Source organism: Palaemon carinicauda, unplaced genomic scaffold (genome assembly GCF_036898095.1).
Source record: "Palaemon carinicauda isolate YSFRI2023 unplaced genomic scaffold, ASM3689809v2 scaffold50, whole genome shotgun sequence".
Classification (NCBI taxonomy): domain Eukaryota; kingdom Metazoa; phylum Arthropoda; class Malacostraca; order Decapoda; family Palaemonidae; genus Palaemon; species Palaemon carinicauda.
Genome location: NW_027171762.1, coordinates 81909 through 106097, shown reverse-complemented (window position 1 = coordinate 106097; position 24189 = coordinate 81909). Strand labels below are relative to the sequence as shown.

The 24189-nt window shown below is 40.2% G+C and overlaps 1 protein-coding gene across 1 annotated transcript in view; it reads right to left on the bottom strand.

Annotated features, from left to right (window-relative positions):
* Positions 1–218: 218 nt before the first annotated feature.
* The window catches only part of LOC137637036 (uncharacterized), a 39365-nt gene continuing 15394 nt past the window's right edge, over positions 219–24189 (bottom strand). Inside the window, exons 2-5 of the mRNA XM_068369346.1 lie at positions 21408–21616; positions 17682–17878; positions 14964–15116; positions 219–1773 (exon numbers count right to left, since the gene is read on the bottom strand). Coding sequence (XP_068225447.1) covers positions 1327–1773; positions 14964–15116; positions 17682–17878; positions 21408–21616 — 1006 coding nt within the window. The 3' untranslated portion in view covers positions 219–1326. The remainder of the gene's footprint in view (positions 1774–14963; positions 15117–17681; positions 17879–21407; positions 21617–24189) is intronic.

Sequence of the window (24189 nt, the reverse complement as noted above, 5' to 3'; positions counted from 1 at the left end):
TAATAATAATAATAATAAAATCAATACTTTGATAATGCAATCCATCACAGACATTTGGACAGTCACTTCTAATTTAAAGTCAATACTGTATTACGTTTCCGAATTTTAAATAAGAAAAAAATTCATCCTGAAGGAGATGTCACTTTTAAAGTTAGTAAAACTTTTGATAAATTGACTTTTTAGGTTAAGCAACATATAATTAATAATAATAATAATAATAATAATAAAAATTATGATGATCATTAGTATATGCATAAAAATTATTTTCAAAACAGTAAAATTAAATACCTAAATACTGTACTACATACCTGTATCGAATAGGTACAACAACTGTACTAATATCCAAGATTTAATCTAGTTGTAATATATACTATTCAAGATTCTCAAAAAAATAAAAAATTCCTTTAGGTTCACATGAACTGTTATTTCTTAAATCTTACCGGTACAGTTGAAAAAAAAAAAAAGAAGGCATCTGGGCCCCAAAGTCCCACTGACAATGTCAATCTCCATTGTTCATTTATGGCCACTAACCTTTATCTGTATCATTTAGCACATTGAAGGGCTTTTGAACTTTCTATCCGCTTAAGCACAACCAAAAGCAATAGAAAAAAGTACCCTTATAAATCACTCAAAGGTTATTTTAAAGTTTAGCACATTCATTGACAAAACCTTTGACAAGAATTCAACCCGACAAGATGACTGGTATAACACAACAACGAGCAATACCCACAACTACTGCGCGTGGGAGCGTGAGCTCCGCTACCTCTATTGCGATGAAACTGGTAAAGAACCTTCCCTGTAGAGATCCTGCGAGTTATCTTGAGTGGTGTTGAGAGAATGGTGTTGCACATTCGAACTAAGATCACAAGCTGAAAATGGCTGGGAAGATGCAGATGTGCAAGGAACTGGGTTTCGCGAAGTTTCAAGGCCTGGACCTTTCTGATGCTCAGTTGTTCTCGCTGGAATCGAACTATTCATGATTTGATGCTGATATAACGGCTGTGTGAGCGTAACAGGTGACTGATGCTGTGTGGTGGAAGACAACTGTGATACTGGAACTGGGGGATGATGAGCATGTGGAAAATGCTGAGGAGGAAGTTGTGGGACCGAATTTGGAGTCAAATATGGATGCTGAGGTTGCGAAGAAAATGAAGGTGGAAAGTTCACTTGTCTAGATGAAGTCAATGAATTACTTTGTGCCATGGACCAAGTATACTGGTATGTACCAACCAATGATGGCATGCGAGTGTAAGGAGAATACTGATGGTTTCTATGTTGTGCTGGCACTGAGGACGGGTAGTGGGTGGGGCTAGGGGCCACCTTGCCTCACTGATACATAGTATGCTGATTAAAACCCCCTGGAATGCCTTGCTGCTGTTGCAACATATTCTGCTGAAATTGCTGCTGGTGATTATGTTGCGGAGTCGACATAGGGAGAGGTAGCATGGGCCCTAAAGATACATAATACGGATTATGTAAATTCAGCGGTAACGGAGGAGCGGCTGCCGGGGGAGCGGGAGCACCTCCAGGGGGTTGATGGGGAGGTGGAGGCTGCATGGTGGGCTGTCCTTGATGATTAGTTTGTAAATTTAAAGGCTGTTGCTGGGCAGGTGGGGGCTGCTGCTGCTGACCTAACCCAAACAACAAATTTGGCTGCGCTTGCTGGGTCATATACGTTGCTAAAGAGTTGTGTAAGGTGGATGTTGCTCCCATCGCTGCCATTGAGGATACTGGAGCAGATGAACCATCTACTCCCAAGTTCATTAAGTTGGGCTGTGGAAAAGAGGTGCAATAAGGTACATTTTATAAGTGGTTACAATCCTTGACACAAATTCCCCTAAAATACTGTACTGCACTAAATTTCTAAAATTAAAAACCTTGCTAAATATCTATTCAATTAACTTTCAATGCTCAACAATATTAATTTCTAAACTAAAATCCATCATTTCAACACATACCTAGGATTCATGAACTATTCATTCAAAGATAGTAAAACTTAAATAGAATAACATATCTCTTTATAAAGTACTGTACCAGCAAGAAAAACGTGCCAGCGAAATGGGTAAGCAATTTAACACTACTCTCTAATCTGCTGCCCTTTTGATTAATTTATTTTCCAGTGCACTATAAGCATGTGTACAGCAAATATAATATACCCACTGTTAGTGGGGGAGGTGGGTGAGGTTGTTTAACAATTATTTTTATTTCAATGAAACAATCTGGAATTTATTTCCATGGAAGATGGGACAGCAGTATTCAAGAAAAAATAAACTTCCATGGACCAGCATCTCGAGGGATCTGCTTCCTCATGTGCGCTCCCCATCCCTCCTCCGATGCGCCAGTGCCTAGCAGTATTTCCAGAAGAGGGCATACGAAGGGAATTCCCTCGTACCTCGACTCAATCTCCCAACTGTGGTAACGGGGAGTCGGAATGATCCGAAGATTGTCGAGAGTCATCCCATGTCCTTTCTGGTCCCACCCATTTCTTTGATGATGAGGAGGCGGCAATGAAAAAGAGGCTCTCTTCCCTTGCAGTCCTGGAGGTGGCGCCTTATGATCCCAGTTGAGCCATGGGTGTCAGGTCAAAAACCTAAACCACTGAAAAGTTATCACGTTCACTCTCAGAGAGCTTGTGGACTACCCTGTCTCTGGGTTGCTTCTCCGAGATCAAAGACCCCTTCGGTCAGATCGAGGCGACTTAAATTACCTACAGGTAGACTCACTAACCATCCTAGGACTCATGCTGGTGTGCCTGGAAGATCTTGCATAAGTCCCTTCTATACAGATTCCAGGTACTGCCTTCCAGATCATTTACGAATATGCTTTGAATTGTGATAGCTCGCGAACAGGTGGGCGCTTACGAACTGGTGAGGACACGCACAGGAGTGTGTGCCTCTTTTAAAAGCTGCTCACGAATGGCAGAGACAAGGGACAGTGACACTGCCCTAGCTAGCAGGACAATACCCTAAAGACTGACCATATATACGAATGATCAGTGCCCAAGTACCTCTTTACTCAAGCTAGGATAAGGGAGGACCAGGCAATGGCTGCTGATGACTCAGCAGGTAGACACTACAAGAAACTATGGAGCTTGAGTGGGACTCAAACCCCAGTCTGGCGATTGACAGGGAGGGATGTTTCCAATAGGCCACCAGAGAATGTGAGCGTACAATAAAAAAAAACAGTATAATATCAAATCCTTTAAGTCGAGACACTGTACTATAGTCCATTTCTTTTAGCGAGTCATATTTGCACCGACTCGCAACGGTGCCCTTTTAGCTCGGAAAAGTTTCCTGGTCGCTGATTGGTTAGAATTATCTTGTCCAACCAATCAGCGATCAGGAAACTTTTCCGAGCTAAAAGGGCACCGCTGCGAGTCGGTGCAAATATGACTCGCTAAAAGAAATGGACGATAGGTATAAGTTTCATGCTTGTTTTTCAATTTTCAAAATTGAAAATAACAAAGATATGATAAAGAAATACTGAAATAAAACGATAATATATCATTTAATACAGTAAGCAAAATGCCACTTGTAATAACCTGATATCTATTTCACATAAAACTCAACCATTTGTTGACTTTAATAGCTGGAAATCCTAGGCATGGGATTCAGGTTAGGCCTAACCTAAGACAAAACCTAATAAAATTAGACTTTAAAACAGCTTAGATCCAATTAAGATCGTGATATCGCGACGCGACCAGAGAACTTACTGGAGGTCGAGACCTGAGCAAGCATGCTCTCTGACCCGGGGTTAGCCTCAGGGGGCGTATCCCTCCGCCTGGGGTTACCCCTCATAGAAAACGGGACTAGGGTAAACTACACAAAACTCTGGTCGGTTGGGGGGAGATCCCAGATACTGTACTCCTAAGAAAGTAGTTCGAGGTAAGTACACTCAAATTAGACTTAAAAACAGCTTGGATCCCATTAAGTTCGTAAGTTGAGGACCTGTATTTGAGGACACACCAAGTGTGCCCTCAGAGCACTTACAGCTAAATTTGGCTTCATGAGATTTCAAAGTCAAGTGAATGATACTCGTAAAATAGCCAATGATTAAAGTAATTCAAATTGCATTTTGGAATGTTAACCCTTTCACCCCACCATAAGGTTAAATTTTGAGCACATTTTGCTATATATTTTTATTAAATTGCTCTAAGAGGCTTAATTTTTGTCCAAGAGAGGTCAGGTTGGTCTTATTCTTTTGGAAAATGCCTGAAGTTTCTCATGAAATTATAATAAATATGTAAAAACATGTAATTAACAGTGTTTTGCAAGAAAGTACTTGTACGTCCTTTGGGGCTGAAAGGGTTAAAAACAATCAAAATAATAACACCTGTGTCTCTCTGCTTCTGAAGTGTATACAAGGAGCCTTTTCTTTAACTTAATTTAATTTCACTACCTGCTATGAATAACATTTCCTTACTTGTACAATCATTTAATTAACTTTCACAATCCTTGTAATCGCCATAACAGCGAATGTAGAATAAGTATATGTGTGAAATAAATAATATAGCTATACGGAAGAAAGGGAACTAGAATAAAGAGTTAAAAGCTAGCGAGAGAAAATATACTTATTCTACATTCGCTGTTATGGTGGAGTGTTTGACAGGTTGTTTTATGACCCTCCTAATCTTGACACTTGTCTCAGTAGCCAAAACTGCTGTGCACAATTCAAGACATACTTTGGATAATGTCATGATTGGTGCTAAACTTGTACATGCTAAATCCATGCTACTATATTTTTGTCTATTTTGTGTTTCATGTGTAAGACACTGAGGCATATGCAACTTGAGAGGCATCACAGAGATGATGTAATTCTATCCCGTCCTTCTCACCGAGGCCTCTTGTCGCGTATTGGTGGGGAATGACTAGTCCAACGACTTTAGCTTTCGGTCAGACAGTACAATAGTTCTCCAATACATTAAGAGCACCGAACGTCAATTCCAAACTCTCAATGCTAATCAATTAGGGACGATTCATAGGCGCTCCAAACCAGAACATGGCGGCATGTTAGTTCAGAACAAAATCCAGCAGATGATGCCACAAGGGAACTGACAGCCCAAGACTTGCTTGCCGGCAGAAGATGGAGACACTGGGCCAATTTTCCGGAGCAACCTTCGACCTGTTGGCCATCACAGCCGGTCATTCTGGAGGCACCATTTGATGACCCTGAAGTTAAGAAAGGAACCTCCACTATGACAACACACATGCAACCAGCCAACAAAGATAAAAACTTCCAATTTGGTACGCCCTTCAACCTGCTACAGCGCCACAGCTTGGATCCTCAAATTCTAGTACTGGCTCAGATCTGGAAAGGCACACCCCACCAACCTGTGACTCACAGTGCTAGAAATTCAAGAAGCCAGGGAATGTATTATAAGGGCCCTACAGCAATGCAGGTTTGGAGATGACATAGCAGCGCTGCAGTTAGGGAAGTTAACAAGGCAAAGTTCAAGCCACAGGCTAGAACCCTATCCTTATGAGTGGGGAATCATACGGGTAGGAGGTCATATCCCACACGAACAAGACCCTAGTTGCACGTTAGGTACAATCCTCTTGCAAAAACATCATCACATCACTACCTTGATAGCAATAGATGCACATGCCTTTCTAGCAGGTCACTCAGGCCGCAAACATAAAATGGCTTCATTACAGCGACATCATTGGATCATAAAAGGGTACTCAACCATCGACAAAATTCTCTGAGCATATATCATTTGCCGCAGGGTGAACAGGAAAATAGACCTCCAACGGACCAGTTGGCGCCTGCTGAAGTCTTACGTTGCCGTTTGAAACATACACAGCTTCTGACCGATCGGTTTTGGCGCAGGTGGAAAGCAGAGTACCTGCAAACACTTCAACTGTGCAAACGCAACATCAAGACTACACGGAATTTTCTGTTTGATGACTTAGTAATCATTGTGGATCCCAATTTCCCATGAAGTCGTTGGAAGTTGGGCAGAATTTCAAAGGTCATACCAGTTTGTGATGGGTTTGTAAGGAAGGTACATGTACCCACTTCCACTGGAACACTTATCAGACCAATCGTGAAACTGTGCCTGTTTGAAGTTTGCTTGACATACTAAGAGTAAATAGAACCAGTAGTGAAAAATTGGGCATAGTATGCCCAATGAGGGGAGTGTAATCGCCATAACAGCGAATTATTATTATTATTATTATTATTTGCTAAGCTGCAACCCTAGTTGGAAAAGCAGGATGCTATAAGCCCAGGGGCTCCAACAGGGAAAACAGCCCAGTAAGGAAAGGAAACAAGGAAAAAAAATTAATTGTTTTAAGAACAGCAACAATATTAAAATAAATATTTCTTATATAAACTATAAAAACTTTAACAAAACAAGAGGAGGAGAAACAAGAGAGAACAGTGTGCCCGAGTGTACCCTCAAGCAAGAGAACTCTAACCCAAGGCAGTGAAAGACCATGGTACAGAGGTTATGGCACTACCCCAAGACTTGAGAACAATGGTTTGATTTCGGAGTGTCCTTCTCCTAGAAGAGCTGCTTACCATAGCTAAAGAGTCCCTTCTACCCTTACCAAGAGGAAAGTAGCCACTGACCGACTACAGTGCAGTACTTAACCCCTTGAGAGAGAAAAAAATGTTTGGTAATCTCAGTGTTGTCAGGTGTATGAGGACAGAGGAGAATGTGTAAAGAATAGGCCAGACTATTTGGTGTATGTGTAGGCAAAGGGAAAATGAACCGTAGCCAGAGAGAAGGATCCAATGTAGTACTGTCTGGCCAGTCAAAGGACCCCATAACTCTCTAGCGGTAGTATCTCAACGGGTGGTTGGTGCCCTGGCCAACCTACTACCTACAAATAAGTATATAGAATAAGTATATGTGTGAAATAAATATGTTATTTTTATTAATAAAATACATTTTTGAATATACTTACCCGATAATCATGTAGCTGTCAACTCCGTTGCCCGACAGAATTCTATGGAGGGATACGCCAGCTATCACAATACTAGAAGGGGGTGTATTTACCAGCGCCACCTGTGGCCAGGTACTCAAGTACTTCTTGTTGACACCTCCTCAATTATTCCTCGGTCCACTGGTTCTCTATGGGGAGGAAGGGAGGGTCGATTAAATCATGATTATCGGGTAAGTATATTCAAAAATTTATTTTATTAATAAAAATAACATTTTTCAATATTAAACTTACCCGATAATCATGTAGCTGATTCACACCCAGGGGGGTGGGTGAAAAACCAGTGTACAAGACTAAAGGATAGCTAAGTATCCCGTATTTCATATAATCAGTTATCCACAATAACAATGAAATAATAAGTACCTGGTAAGGAAGTCGACTTGAACCGTTACTCTGCCTTTAATAAGATCGTCTTCCTTACTGAGCGCAGCGTTCCTCTTGGGAGGCTGAATCAACTCAAAGGTGCTAAAGTATACAGGGCTGCAACCCATACTAAAGGACCTCATCACAACCTTTAACCTTGGCGCTTCTCAAGAAAGAATTGACCACCCGCCAAATCAACAAGGATGTGGAAGGCTTCTTAGCCGACCGTACAACCCATAAAAAGTATTCAAGAGAAAGGTTAAAAAGTTATGGGATTATGGGAATGTAGTGGCTGAGCCCTCGCCTACTACTGCATTCGTTGCTACGAATGGACCCAGGGTGTAGCAGTACTCGTAAAGAGACTGGACATCTTTGAGATAGCATGATGCGAACACTGACTTGCTTCTCCAATAGGTTGCATCCATAACACTCTGCAGAGAACGGTTCTGTTTGAAGGCCACTGAAGTAGCCACAGCTCTCACTTCATGTGTCCTTACCTTCAGCAAAGCAAGGTCTTCTTCCTTCAGATGAGAATTTGCTTCTCTAATCAGAAGCCTGATGTAGTAAGAAAATGAGTTCTTAGACATTGGTAGAGAAGGCTTCTTGATAGCACACCATAAGGCTTCTGATTGTCCTCGTAATGGTTTTGACCTTCTTAGATAGTACTTAAGAGCTCTAACTGGGCAAAGTACTCTCTCCAGTTCGTTCCCCACCATGTTGGACAGGCTTGGGATCTCGAACGACTTAGGCCAAGGACGGGAAGGAAGCTCGTTTTTAGCCAAAAAACCGAGCTGCAAGAAACATGTAGCCGTTTCAGATGTGAAACCTATGTTCCTGCTGAAGGCGTGGATCTCACTTACTCTTTTACCTGTTGCTAAGCACACGAGGAAAAGAGTTTTTAATGTGAGGTCCTTAAAAGAGGCTGATTGGAGCGGTTCAAATCCTGATGACATTAGGAACCTTAGGACCACGTCTAGATTCCAGCCTGGAGTGGACAACCGACGTTCCTTTGAGGTCTCAAAAGACCTAAGGAGGTCCTGTAGATCTTTGTTGGAGGAAAGATCCAAGCCTCTGTGGCGGAAAACCGCTGCCAACATACTTCTGTAACCCTTGATCGTAGGAGCTGATAGGGATCTTACGTTCCTTAGATGTAACAGGAAGTCAGCAATCTGGGTTACAGTGGTACTGGTTGAGGAAACTGCATTGGCCTTGCACCAGCTTCGGAAGACTTCCCATAAAGACTGATAGACTCTGAGAGTGGATGTCGTCCTTGCTCTGGCAATCGCTCTGGCTGCCTCCTTCGAAAAGCCTCTAGCTCTTGAGAGTCTTTCGATAGTCTGAAGGCAGTCAGACGAAGAGCGTGGAGGTTTGGGTGTACCTTCTTTACGTGAGGTTGACGCAGAAGGTCCACTCTAGGAGGAAGAGTCCTGGGAACGTCGACCAGCCATTGCAGTACCTCGGTGAACCATTCTCTCGCGGGCCAGAGGGGAGCAACCAACGTCAGCCGTGTCCCTTTGTGAGAGGCGAACTTCTGAAGTACCCTGTTGACAATCTTGAACGGCGGGAATGCATACAGGTCGAGATGGGACCAATCCAGCAGAAAGGCATCCACGCGAACTGCTGCTGGGTCTGGAATCGGAGAACAATACAAGAGGAGCCTCTTGGTCATCGAGGTAGCGAATAGATCTATGGTTGGCTGACCCCACAGGGCCCAAAGTCTGTTGCAAACATTCTTGTGAAGGGTCCACTCTGTGGGGAAGACCTGACCCTTCCGGCTGAGGCGATCTGCCATGACATTCATATCGCCCTGAATGAGCCTCGTTACCAGCGTGAGCTTTCGATCTTTTGACCAAATGAGGAGGTCCCTTGCGATCTCGAACAACTTCCTCGAATGAGTCCCTCCCTGCTTGGAGATGTAAGCCAAGGCTGTGGTGTAGTCGGAGTTCACCTCCACCACCTTGTTAAGCTGGAGGGACTTGAAGTTTATCAAGGCCAGATGAACTGCCAACAACTCCTTGCAATAGATGTGAAGTGTCCTTTGCTCCTGATTCCATGTTCCCGAGCATTCCTGTCCGTCCAGTGTCGCACCCCAGCCCGTGTCCGATGCGTCCGAGAAGAGACGGTGGTCGGGGGTCTGAACAGCCAATGGTAGACCTTCCTTGAGAAGAATGCTGTTCTTCCACCACGTTAGAGTAGACCTCATCTCTTCGGAAACAGGAACTGAGCCCGTCTCTAGCGTCATGTCCTTTATCCAGTGAGCAGCTAGATGATACTGAAGGGGGCGGAGGTGGAGTCTCCCTAACTCGATGAACAGGGCCAGCGATGAAAGTGTCCCTGTTAGACTGATCCACTGCCTGACTAAGCATCGGTTCCTTCTCAGCATGCTCTGGATGCATTCTAGGGCTTGGAAGATCCTTGGGGCCGACGGACAAGTCCGAAAAGCTCGACTCTGAAGATCCATACCCAAGGAGACAATGGTCTGGGATGGAACGAGCTGAGACTCCTCAAAATTGACCAGGAGGCCCAGTTCCTTGGTCAGATCCATAGTCCATTTGAAAATCTCCAGACAGCGACGACTTGTGGGAGCTCTTAAAAGCCAGTCGTCCGACGGAGCCGGACACAAGATCATGATACTGCTGCACAGTCTGTAAACTGTCAATCATGGGCAAGCGAGGAAGTACAGTGACAACCCGAATCTGTCTAGACTGTCTGGGTCGTACAGACAACTCCTTAACGGGTTGCTGAGGTTGCCGCACTGCGTCACAACAAGTCCCTTCTGTTGGTTGTTGAACGTCTTCCCCGTGACACATTGACTCCGTAAACAAAAAATTCTCTAACAAGGACTAAGCTTGGACTGCATGTCATGCAACACAGCTCAAGGTCTATGGGAGCAGGTGTGGTAACAGACGGGATTAGCGGCTGAAGTGGAACCATTACCTTCCCTGTAAGCATGTTATGCTTAAATAAAAGTCCATAAGAGGTTATGCAGCTAAAGGCTCCCTCCAAATGACAGAGTCCTCAAGGGAATATCAGAAGGAGGGAGAAAAGAACTTTCTCATCTACAGGGACCTTATCCTAGAAAAGCTAAGTTCTCTGAGTGAGGGTTCACTGGTGCAAAAGCAGCAGACTAGAAGGCAACGTTATGAAACTGCTTGACAGTCTAGTGAGTTGGCAACAACCCAAGATGTGTTGAGAAGCATGCGGTAAGGTATGCAGAGCATGATGTATGCAGAGTATGCTGTATGCAGAGCATGCTGTATGTAGAGCATGTTGTATGCAGAGCATGCTGAATGCAGAGCATGCTGTATGCAGAGCCTGTTGTATGCAGAGCATGCTGAATGCAGAGCATGCTGTATGCTGAGCATGTAGTAAGCAGAGCCTGCTGTAAGGAAAGCAGAGCGTGTGCATGGCGTTTAACATTTCTCAGAAATTCCATGACCAGTGCTAGAGTGCTTTATGCATGCTTGCATGGGGTTTAAACCATGGTATGAAAATGGAGGTATTTGGGTGTACCTTCTTTACGTGCTGAACAGCAGAGTCAGAACGAGCTGGAACAACAATAGTTGTGGTTTCCTCTTCAAGACTCCGATGAGGGAACACCTGAGGCTCAGTCTGCAAAGGCTGAATAAAAGACAAGCAGAAGGAAGGCGCATGGGTGGAGGAGGCTGACTCCTAGCATGAGTGGTTGAACCCAAGGGTTGCGCTTGCTGAGCGGTTGGCGGAAGCGGAGTAGCAAGTTCCAGTTCCTGTGGTGTGAGCGGAGCGCGATGAGGAAGAGGCTGCGCAGAACAAGGTAAATGTCTCGCAAGCTGAGGCTCCTGAGGCGCAAGGCTAAGGTGTTGTGGTGCTTGCCTTGTGGAGGGTTGAGCTCGCTGCAGCGAGAGCTGAGGAGACTGACTCATGGACGGGAGAGGATGTTGTACCTCAACCGAGTGTTGCATCACTGGTGGAGCAGCAAGTGGAGGCGGAGGAAGAGAGGTATAATCCTCCTGATCCCAATGTAAAGGTTGCCTTAAGGAAGGCGGAGGCTGAACACCACAGGGAACAGCAAACTCAGCACGTGGCTCAACATCGTACGCCTGGCAGGTGGAACTGCTGGCAGGTGGTACTGCGATCAGGCGGAGCGAGTGTAGGTGGAGGGAGTGTAGGCGGAGGCGGAGGAGCAACACTCTCAGCCCGACACTCACGCATCAAGTCCGAAAGCTGTGCTTGCATGGACTGTAGTAGAGTCCACAACATCGTACGCCTGGCAGATGGTACTGTGATCAGGCGGAGCGAGTGTAGGTGGAGGGAGTGTAGGCGGAGGCGGAGGAGCAACACTCTCAGCCCGACACTCACGCATCAAGTCCGAAAGCTGTGCTTGCATGGACTGTAGTAGAGTTCACAACATCGTACGCCTGGCAGGTGGTACTGTGATCAGGCAGAGCGATCATAGGCGGGGGGGGGAGTGTAGGCGGAGGCGGAGGCGCAACACTCTCAGCCCGACACTCACGCATCAAGACCGAAAGTTGTGACTGTATGGACTGCAGTAGAGTTAACTTGGGGTCGGCAGACACTAAGTTCTGCTGAGGTAAAGCCTTAACAGCAGAGATCTGTTGTGGCAGAACCTTACTCCTCTTAGGCGGAGTGTAATCAACTGATGACTGAGGAGAGTCAGAGCTAACCCAATGACTGCATTCGGGTTGTGAACTTAACTTCGTACGTCTGGCATAGGTCTGGACTTAACGTTTAAGAGGTCTTGAGACCTGAGACCAGCGTTACTCTGCCTTTATTTTCTCCCCTAATCTCTTCTGCAGACGAGCAAAATAAGGGCTCAATCGTCTGCGGGTGGGAGTGACGGTCTCGGTAAGACACGCCCACAACCACCGAGAATACTTCTGTGCGCCGATCAAGGCCTGCTGAACCCTTATGCCCTTCGACATTGCTTCTCCCCTGGGCTTGGGAGCTTGCAAGAGGTCCCGGACTGGGAGGACGACTGGCGCGCACAAAAGTACCCTCACGCACTAATCACTTATCACTTTGATTTCTGTTTGCACTTATTTCACTGAACTCGAAACTTTAAGTGGTTTGTACCTGAAATACGCAATTCTATCCTTTCTCAAAGTTAGTAATTGCGAAAACAGAATTACAATGTAACAGAAAAATCTAATGAAAGATAATTCAGTGGTTGGAAAGAGACTAAACACTAGATCACTCTAGAAACGTTTAGTTTCTTCCCCTAAAGAGACTAGGGAGAAGAGCAAAAAACGATAACGACGTTACTCGTACGCCTGGCAGGCTTGAATGAAACGTTTATCCTCTTTCTCCCTCCGTCTCTATCTCTCTCTCTCTCTCTCTCTCTCTTGACTTAGAACCTGAGAGAAGAGCCCAATCATATATATCGTTAAAACATATTATTGTTAAAGGAAAAAAACTGAAAAGTTCCTTTATTAGGATCAAAACCATTAAGTTAAGAAAGAATGAACAAAACGCTAGACACGGTTACTCTTACTGCAACGTGAAACCGTGAACATTCTTTCTCTATCGTAACGATAGAGTGCAAGTTGAACGTTCTGAACGTCAACAACTGCAGAGACAAAACAAAACGTTAGTTCAACTTTGAAAACAGTACGAGACTGTCAAAGAAAATCTTTCAAACTCTGTGGCGGAAATAGCATAATATGTTAACAGGTAAAACCGAAATGACGGGCTCAAAGTTTATTAACTTCGGTAAAAGACCGCCTACTATTAGGAAGGTCGAATATAAACAAATATAAAAATTAATTTTAATGAGTTTATAATAAAAGGAAGTTAATCGAAGAGGCCTATAAGAGGCGGAGAGATATAAAATAAATCTATAACTTTTGTTAAGCAAAACTAAGAAAGAGAGTCTATACTCTCTTAGACACCAACACTTCCGTCTAAGGGAAGGGTCGGCCATTGAAAGGTGAACGAGAGTTCATACTCTCTCGTCACCATAATTAATCAAATTAATTCCAAAAGCTAACTAAGCTAATATAGAAGTTTCCAGTAAAGCGACAGCCGAAATCAAAGAGAAATACTTCACCAAAGTCGTGAAAATACTCCAAGAACATAAGCGTATCCCAGAACGTCTTGCCGGAAGCACGACAGAGGAATAATTGAGGAGGTGTCAACAAGAAGTACTTGAGTACCTGGCCACAGGTGGCGCTGGTAAATACACCCCCTTCTAGTATTGTGATAGCTGGCGTATCCCTCCATAGAATTCTGTCGGGCAACGGAGTTGACAGCTACATGATTATCGGGTAAGTTTAATATTGAAAAAATATAGCTATATGGAAGAAAGGGAACTAGAATAAAGAGTTAAAAGCTAGCGAGAGAAAATATGCTTACTATGGAAGCGCTCATCCCGGGCGCATTAACCTTTAGCTTTAACACATGTCGAACACCACCATAGGAAAAGAATCAAGCCATTGATGTGCGGAGCATAAACACATCTCCATCGTGAATGTATAACGTAGTTGTGAACGAGAATTTGCAGAGAATACACACCGTAGAGCAATCTCCAAAACTACCACAATACCGCATCGTGTATGTATAATGTTGTACACAATTATGTAATATGTTAATATTTTAACAACTGTAAGTTAGAGGAGGCTATAACGATCAACATACAAATCATTGTGTTATTCATTGTCTGACACATGGATTTTAGATCAATAATATGTCAATTTGTAATGATACTAACTCGCATATTGTCTATGTCACCAGGTTTGATCACGACAAATAAATAGTGAATTCAACACTGCGGTATAATTACTCCACCATTAGTCGCTAGAGAAAGAGGCAACTACAATCCTTTACATGGAGTTTCGTAGCAGAGGTAAAACTGATATCATCCTTTCAATGATATATTTCCCAAAGACTTAATATCATCCACTGAAGCTGGGTTTAAGATAACTGCATGTAGTCCATGAATAATCATCAATCATGGGGCCTGATTGGTAACGTCTCTGCCTAGTGTTTGCCAGACGGGGGTTCGAGTCCCGCTCAGACTCCTTAGTGCCTTTAGCGTCTGCGACCTTACCATCCTTGTGAGCTAAAGTTGGGAGGTTTGGGGGAGCCTATGGGTCTATCTGTTGAGTCATCAGCAGCCACTGCCTGGCCCTCCCTGGTCTTAGCTTGGGCGCTTATCATATTATATATGGTCAGTCTCTAGGGCATTGTACTGCTTGCTAGGGCAATGTCACTGTCCCTTGCCTCTGCCATTCACGAGCGACCTTTAAACCTCGAATGCCATTCATGAGTAACCTTTAAACCCTGAATGCCATTCACGAGCGACCTTTAAACCTTGAATGCCATTCATGAGCGACCTTTAAACCTTGAATGCCATTCATGAGCGATCTTTAAACCTTGAATGCCATTCATGAGCGACCTTCAAACCTTGAATGCCATCCATGAGCGACCTTCAAACCTTGAATGCCATTCACGAGCGACCTTCAAACCTTGAATGCCATTCACGAGCGACCTTTAAACCTTGAATGCCATTCACGAGCGACCTTTAAACCTTGAATGCCATTCATGAGCGACCTTTAAACCTTGAAAACATTTGAACGCTGATAGAAAGGAGGTTGAAAATCTGTTCATATCAATAAACAAGGTTGTTTTGATAAAACTTGGGTAATAACGACTTACTTGATAACCAGCTGGTGCATTGCTCACTGGTGGATGCGTTGAGGTAGCAGCAAAAATCGTCCCCGGCGGTAGTGCGACCGAGCGACTCATGTCCGCGGGGCCTCCGTTATTTACATTGTGATTATTGTTCATGCTGTAGTCCTGCGGCATAACCTAGAAATTGAGAGAAAATAAAAGATATCTTATTAATATTTAGAAAAAGCAAAAGGTAATATCTTATTAATATTTAGAAGGAATATAAGGTAATATCTTATTAATATTTAGAAAGAATGAAAAGTAATATCTTATTAATATTCAGAAAGAATAAAGGGTAATATCTTATTAATATTCAGAAAGAATAAAAGGTAATATCTTATTAATATTTAGAAAGAATAAAATGTAACAGCTTATTAATATTTAGAAAGAATAAAAGGTAACAGCTTATTAATATTCAGAAAGAATAAAGGGTAATATCTTATCAATATATAGAAAGAATAAAAGGTAATATCTTATTAATATTCAGAAAGAATAAAAGGTAACAGCTTATTAATATTTAGAAAGAATGAAAGGTACTATCTTATTAATATTTATAAAGAATAAAGGGTAATATCTTATTAATATTCAGAAAGAATACAAGGTAATATCAAATTGATAATCTGAAAGAATAAAAGGTAATATCTAATCAATATTTATAAAGAATAAAAGGAAAAAGCTTATTAATATTTAGAAAGAATAAAAGGTAATATCTTATAAACATTTAAAAAGAATAAAAGGTAATATCTTATCAATATCTAGAAAGAATAAGAGGTAATATCGTATTAATATCTAGAAAGAATAAAAGGTAATATCTTATAAACATTTAAAAAGAATAAAAGGCAATATCTTATCAATATCTAGAAAGAATAAAAGGTATTATCTTATTAATATTTAGAACAAAAACATCACAATGGAAAATGTAAAAACGACCCATTTAACCCTTCTATGATTGCTGTATCCAATTTGCAGTACAGTATTACTTGTCAAACTCTTTCCATAAAATTTAAAATAATAAAAACTCCTTCAGCCATCTTAAGTCAGTGGATCAAGCACACAAAATGTTCAGTAAAGCTGAAGAGATTTTAACCTAAACGATCCAGATTTTGTGGTAAAGCAGTCACAGTTACAATGGCGGACATGAGTCTTTTTATAGTTTATATATGACATATTTGTTTTTGATGTTGTTAATAGTTTATATATGACATATCTGTTTTGACGTTGTTGCCTTTTTTAGAATGATTTATTGTTAATTTGTTCTCTTCATTTATTTATTTCCTTATTTCCTTTCCTCACTGGGCTATTTTTCCCTATTGGGACCCTTGGGCTTATAGCATCTTGCTTTTCCAACTAAGGTTGTAGCTTGGATAGTAATAATAATAATAATAATAATGGTTTCTATATGGACAAAAATAACAGAATGCATACTTAAGAGATTGCAAACAAAGCAGGGGAGGAAAGAGAAGATGAGGGATTAACGAGCTAAGAAAAATTGCAGGTATAGACTAACATAGAAAGGCCATAAACAGATGAGTAAGGAAGGACATGTCTGAGGCCTTTACTCTGCAGTAGACTAGCACCAACTTATGAAAATGATACATAAAATTAGTAAAAGGCTATTTGGTCTACCTATTGCCATAGACAACTAATTACCTCCGCCAGCAAAGTTGGAAGGAGGTTATGTTTTTGCCCGTGTGTATGTTTGTTTGTGAACAGCTTCTTGGTCACAATTTTAATTGTAGAGTAATGAAACTGATTAACTGTTATCTAAAAAGCTGGTAATGATTAAATTTTGGATGGTTAAGGTCAAAGTCAAAGGTCAAGGTCACAGTCAAGCAAAATGTCCAATTAACGTAACCAGCCCATAAGTTTAGACATTGTTGTCACAGACTTTAAACTTGGTTCATATTTGAGTTCATGAAAATCCCCACCGCTCTATACACGTTAAAAGTCAAAGGTCAAGGTCAAGCAAAAGGTCGACAAATAAGCTGCTATGGTGGAGGTCTGCATCTACTGAGTGCCCCTCTAATTAAGTACTGTAACTTAATCTATTCGGAAAATATCAAGTTATGCTATTATGAAACCCTTTTCAAAGCAACCAATATCATTGTATGTATTTCTGTAGTTCGTAACTTCTGAGGCAGTGAATGAGAACGGTTTCCAGTTTCCTGTATCGAATAATCATGTCCTCGGAAACTTGATATGTTGTGGGTTGACATATTTTGTAACAATAGTTTAGGAAAAATTTTTTTTTTAGTTTATCAATATCAAAGTATTCGATTTGAAAAAAAAAAAAAAAAAAAATTTTGCTGATACTGATAACCATAACCCTTTTACCCCAAGGCTCTTTGGAAATTTCCAACCCTTAACCCCCCAAAGGGTTAGTTTTTCCCCAGCACATTTTGCAGTATATATTTTTTAAATTGCTCTAACAGCCTTAATTTTTGTCATAGAGAGGTCAGGTTGGTCTCATTCTCTTGGAAAATGCCTGAAGTTTCTCAAAAAATTATCAAAAATATGAAAAAAAAAAATTTTATAGCATTTTTTTGCAAGGACGTACCGGTACGTCCATGGGGGTAAAGGGATGAGTTTTGTGAAACGTACCAGTACGTCCTTTGGGGGTAAAAGGGTTAATCAGTAGAGAAGTTTTATAACAAGGCAATAAATTCTAACATTTCTATTCAAAAGAACTCTAATAAAACTAACCTGCTGCTGTGGAGGAGGAGCAGGTGGCTTAGGCTTTGGCGTTTTCTTCTTCTTCTGTAGCATAACGCTCTCGATAGTACGACGGAGGTCCCCAAGAAGACGCTTACAAGCATTATAGTCAAAATTTTTGAATTCGTCGAGAAATATTTTCCTGTAAAGCCATTGCTTTACTTTTGGTTTGTACTCTCTACTGGGATCTGAAAAAAAAACAAAGTCTGAGCAACAAAATAACAAAATAACTCCTTGAAAATAATATTAGATGAAACAAACTAATACAACCTTGGTATATTTTCAAAATCACAAATTTTTAAGTAATTTGTATTTTTCCTAACATACTTACCTAGAACTACCTTCTTAGGAGTTACTGGTAACTCTACCTAACCGACCAGCTTTTTGTATAGTTTATCTCCCTCTATACAAAAAGCTGGTCGGTTAGGTAGAGTTAGCCAGTAACTCCTAAGAAGGTAGTTCTAGGTAAGTAACCGTGTTGGAACAAATAATAATCACAGCTATGGTGGTACTTCAGTTCACATCTTCAATTAATTCTGGGAGCAAGTTGGCAAACTAAAATAATTCATCAACTAAAACAGTTTCTTCTTATAAGAAATAAAGGAAACGCACTCATTACATTCCACACATCCATAGATACACATACACACTCATTTTTATAGGTTTATAATGGAATTTAATGAGAACATAAACTACAAAAAACATCAGAAAGGAACATTAGATATCAAATAAAACAGTACTGATTGTGGGTAGACTTACAAGATCCATAGCAACCAAATCAAAAGGAGATGCTGTCACTATTTTCAAAGTTTGGCGGTGTAACAACCTTCCTTGAGACCTTGCAGGTCTGACATTCCCAACAGCACATATCCTTCATTATATTAAGCCTTTTACCCCCAAAGGACGTACTGGTACGTTTCACAAAAGCCATCCCTTTACCCCCATGGACGTACCGGTACGTCCTTGCAAAAAAATGCTATAAAAATTTTTTTTTCATATTTTTGATAATTTTTTGAGAAAATTCGGGCATTTTCCAAGAGAATGAGACCAACCTGACCTCTCTATGACAAAAATTAAGGCTGTTAGAGCAATTAAAAAAAAAAAAATATACTGCAAAATGTGCTGGGAAAAAAATAACCCCTGGGGGTTAAGGGTTGGAAATTTCCAAATAGCCTGGGGGTAAAAGGGTTAATCAAGGACCAGTGCCAAACGAGTTGACGGAGTATAGCAGTCCTTTTTCATATTGCCCAGTGACCATTTTGTAGGCGTGTCTCTGCAACCAGGTCTATCAGGATACTGAAGGTGATAACCAGGACTACAGAGCCACCTTGGTTCCATTTAACCCTTTTACCCCCAGGCTATTTGGAAATTTCCAACCCTTAACCCCCAGGGGGTTATTTTCTTCCCAGCACATTTTGCAGTATATTTTTTTTAAATTGCCCTAACAGCCTTAATTTTTGTCAGAGAGAGGTCAGGTTGGTCTCATTCTCTTGGAAAATGCCTGAATTTTCTCAAAAAAAGATAAAAAATATGAAAAAAAAAATTTTTTTAGCAGTTTTTTGCAAGGACGTACCGGTACGTCCATGGGGGTAAAGGGATGGGTTTTGTGAAACGTACCAGTACGTCCTTTGGGGGTAAAAGGGTTAACTAGTAGACCCTGGTGCATCTCAAGGTCAGGTCAACCTTATGACAGAGAAGAGCGTGGCACCCGAGATGCAAGAACTCCATTGTAGATCATCTTACTAACAGATTGAATCTCTCTGGACCTCAGCCACCTGACTAAAGGACAGACGAGCATTCCCTAAGAACACTCACTGGTTAGGGTTAGGGTCCGTTACTTTCAGGACAGTGGTCTCGGAAGCCAGCAGCAAGACTGAGAATACCTTGGGAGACAAGTGAAGAAAAGCAGCGTTGTCATACACATGAACTGTTCTCAGGATCAGGTAGGTTCCATCCAGCAGATTTCTGCCAAGGACAAAAGTTCATATCTCTGGTAGCTACCACCACATACCTAAATGGTGAGAGTTAAAATTCCCACCAGGAGGAACACTTTAAATCTAACTAGACGAAACCTAGAATACTGGTACATGCACCAACAATTAATCCTTTTAACTGTTCTCCGGATAGTACCTCATACTTTACGCCAAGCTGGCTCAGTAGTCTAATCGACAAAGCAACCCCGTACTCCTATATCAACAAGACCACAATATAGACTGTTCTATAATGTTACCAGACATTCTGTCATACGTTGAGACACAAGCTCACAACAGAACTGACTCAAGTGTTTTCTCAGTCACATACTGGATTACGGGGCAATCCTCTAGTACAGTAAAGCCTTTAGATACAAAATTAATTGGTTCCCGAGTGGCTTTCGTGTCGTGACTATTTCGTATGATGAGTCACATTTTACATGTAAATCTCCTAATTTTATAATAAAGCTATAACCACAGTGAAATACATTTGAGTCATTCAATATACCTAACCTAACTGTTAATACCTGTAAAGGAAGTAGTAATTAGAACATGATGCAATAATGAATGGAAAATAATACAATACATCCAGTACAATAATGTATATATATGAAATATACTGAACAGTATGTACTGCACTATGAATTTTTTTTCGTATTATGTGGCGAAAAAAATCTTCACATCTCGTTTCTCATTATGAATTTTTCGTATACAGAAACTTTTGTATCAAGAAGCCTCACTGTACCTCAGGATTATCAGTGGCCAAGTTCTCAGCATTAGGCGCACAAACTTCCCCTTCCGCCTTATGTCCCAGAATCAAGTCAGTTGGAGGAAAATAATTACAGAGATCTGACAGAGGGTTAAAGTGTACTACAGCCAGTAGTTATAGCAATCTCGTTGTAATTCAAACTTCCGTTCCACATTCAATTAACCCTTTTACCCCCAGGCTATTTGGAAATTTCCAACCCTTAACCCCCCAGGGGGTTATTTTTTACCCAGCACATTTTGCAGTATATTTTTTTTTAAATTGCTCTAACAGCCTTAATTTTTGTCATAGAGAGGTAAGGTTGGTCTCATTCTCTTGGAAAATGCCTGAAGTTTCTCAAAAAATTATCAAAAATATGAAAAAAAAAAATTTTATAGCATTTTTTTGCAAGGACGTACCGGTATGTCCATGGGGGTAAAGGGATGAGTTTTGTGAAACGTACATCCTTTGGGGGTAAAAGGGTTAAATCAAACTCCTATTGCAAGACGACGGTTTGTAATCGTGTAGGAACAAAGGTCTTTTATATCTATCTTCAAAGATGTCGATCTCAGTTAACCCTTTTACCCCCGGGCTCTTTGGAAATTTCCAACCTTTAACCCCCAGGGGGTTATTTTCTTCCCAGCACATTTTGCAGTATATTTTTTTCAAATTGCTTTAACAGCCTTAATTTTTGTTATAGAGAGGTCAGGTTGGTCTCATTCTCTTGGAAAATGCCTGAATTTTCTCAAAAAATTATCAAAAATATGGAAAAAAAAATTTTTATAGCATTTTTTTGCAAGGACGTACCGGTACGTCCATGGGGGTAAAGGGATGGCTTTTGTGAAACGTACCAGTACGTCCTTTGGGGGTAAAAGGGTTAAATCAAACTCCTATTACAAGACGATGGTTTGTAATCATGTAGGAACAAAGGTCTTTTATATCTATCTTCAAAGATGTCGATCTAAGATAATTACGTAAAAATAATTAAAAGGAAGCACTAACCATTGGAAGGTGGCGGTTCGAATGCTTGAGGTTCGTGCTCTTCTAAGTACGAACGATGCATCTTAGAAATATCTATATCTAATTGGCCGTTTTTTTGTTCAGTTTTACAAAAAACCGTATAATCACTAAGAGAAAGTAACTTCAACATGTGTTTCTTCATCTGTAGCACCGTATCTTCCGGAGTCTTTTTGGACATCTGGTTTTTGTTTCTGCAAAAGAAAAATTAACAACAGATTATTTTTGTACTTTAGAAAATTTACGTTTAAACTGTACTATAATTAACACATTTTACTTAATTACATAAAACTGCTATTACTTAAATTATTTTCAAAAAGTAAAATATTGATAAAGTACTGTATTCAAACCGACCATTTCTTGCCAATTTTCATCTTAAAATATGACAAATTTGGAGATAATTTGTATTTTTCCTAACCATACAAACCTTAGCTATTTACACATATTTGCCCGCCAGCCCTGGCCCCCAAGTCAAGTCCTACCTCTAAGTGAAGTGAAGCAAATCACCGGTGTGTGGGGGGGAGGGGTAGCAAGCTATCCCTTCCCCTACCCCCGCTAACTAGCGCGGGGGTAATTAACCCTCGTTAACAACTATTGGCTCGTCATTTCAGCTACGCTAAAAGGTAAACCCAATGTAAATAGCGTGGTTTGTATTTCGGTTACGGAACAAATATGGATTAAAAATTCACTAAAGTATTCATGAATAAACAAATGTATATAAAGTCATCATTAGAAATAAAATTCAAATGCATAAGAGAATTCGGCACTGAATAGTGTACCCATATGGATGGTCAAAAGCTCAACCAGATATGAAAAAATAAATTATCCTCCAACCAATTCCTTGCTAGAAGAAGAACCATCCAAGTATACACAGTATAACTCATTAACCCTGGATAGGTACGGTCCTCGGACACCCCTTTAAGGGTATACTCGGACGCGAACGACCCCGACGCCAAAAAAAAATCGTGAAAAATCAGTTTTTGCAGTAACCTCCTTTTTTCTTTTGTCAAAAAAAACTTCAATGAATGCTTAAAACAACTGTAAAGATAAATACTACTCATCTGCAGAAAAACTATTTATTATAAATATTTTAAAAAATTAAGTAGAAAAAAAAAGACCTGACATAAAAATTCATAAAAAAAAAGTTTATACATATATACACAAATCCTTTTAGGAATTGATTCTTGAATGTTTAGGACACATCTTGATGTATTTTGGATGAAGTCAGACCCATGGAGGTGAAGATCTGAAATGAGAAAAAAAGGGTAACTTTTTTTGGCCAAAAAAAATTGTCCAAATTTCATGAATTTTTTTGGGTACCCAAATGAAAAAGGAAGTGGCTAATTTTTTTAGGGAATAAACATATGTTATCCTAAAATAGAAATATGTAAAAAAATCTTCATTATTTTGTAAATTACATTTATATCAGGGGCCATATCTAAAGGTAATTTTTTGAGTACTTGGAAATTTCGTAAAAAAATACATATATTTAATATATAATATGATATTTATGCAGGTAAAAATATACCAAAATATCACAAATTCTATAGGGAACAAGAATATATATAGATAGGGCAGCTTACGCTTCGGATATGTCCACAAAATGGCCGCCAACCACACTGACTCAGACTCCCTAATCTGCCACTTGAAATGTAGGAAGGGTATGTCAATTTCAAGGTGTTATTTACTAATCTAATTATTATTGGATATGCATAAAAATTGTATGGTGGGTTGCTGGATAATTGTCGATTATTTTACGACTATAAAATTAAAATTCTGACCCAAAAAATTTTTTTTGAAGGGAAATAAAATCGAAAAAAAAAATGTAAAACAATATTTTAGCTAAAAAAATTTGATGATATTCAATCAAAAAAAAAGTAAACAAAATTTTCCGACAAATAAACATCTAGAGGAATCATTACTCTGTGATAGTTCCTTAGTACGTAGTAATTTTGAAAGAATTGGGAAAAAACGAAAAAATGGCAATCACCGGAAAATCGAACACATACCTATATATACGCCATATCTGGCTAAAAAAAAAGATAGGCATGGGTAGCCAGATCATCTAGAAACACTTTCCAACACTATAAAAATATAAGTTTTGCGACACTACTTGCCAATTCCTTACGGTAACATGACTAAGCAAAAAAATGCAAAACAAATAAAAAGGGGCACTCGTGGAAAAATGGCCATTCTAATATACGGCATTTCAGAAAAAAAAAATTTCAGCCACGTGCTAGGCAAACCATCAAGGCATATTTTCCGACAAATAAACATATAAATGAAATATTACTCTGTGATAGTTCCTTAGTACGTAGTAATTTTGAAAGAAATGGGAAAAAACGAAAAAATGGCAATCACAGGAAAATCGAACACATACTTATATATACGCCATATCTGGCTAAAAAAAAAATAGGCATGGGTAGCCAGATCATCTAGAAACACTTTCCAACACTATAAAAATATAAGTTTTGCGACACTACTTGCCAATTCCTTACGGTAACATGACTAAGCAAAAAAATGCAAAACAAATAAAAAGGGGCACTCGCGGAAAAATGCCCAACATTCTAATATACGGCATCTCAGATAAAAAAAAAAGACATGCACGTGTTAGCCCAACCATCAAGGCACACTTTCTAACACATAAACATGAAAAAAAAATCAATAATATACGGCAATTACTTACTACATAGTAAATTTTTACAAATATTGAAAAAAAACAGAAATTGGCAACCGCAGTTAAATACCCAATATACCAATAACTACG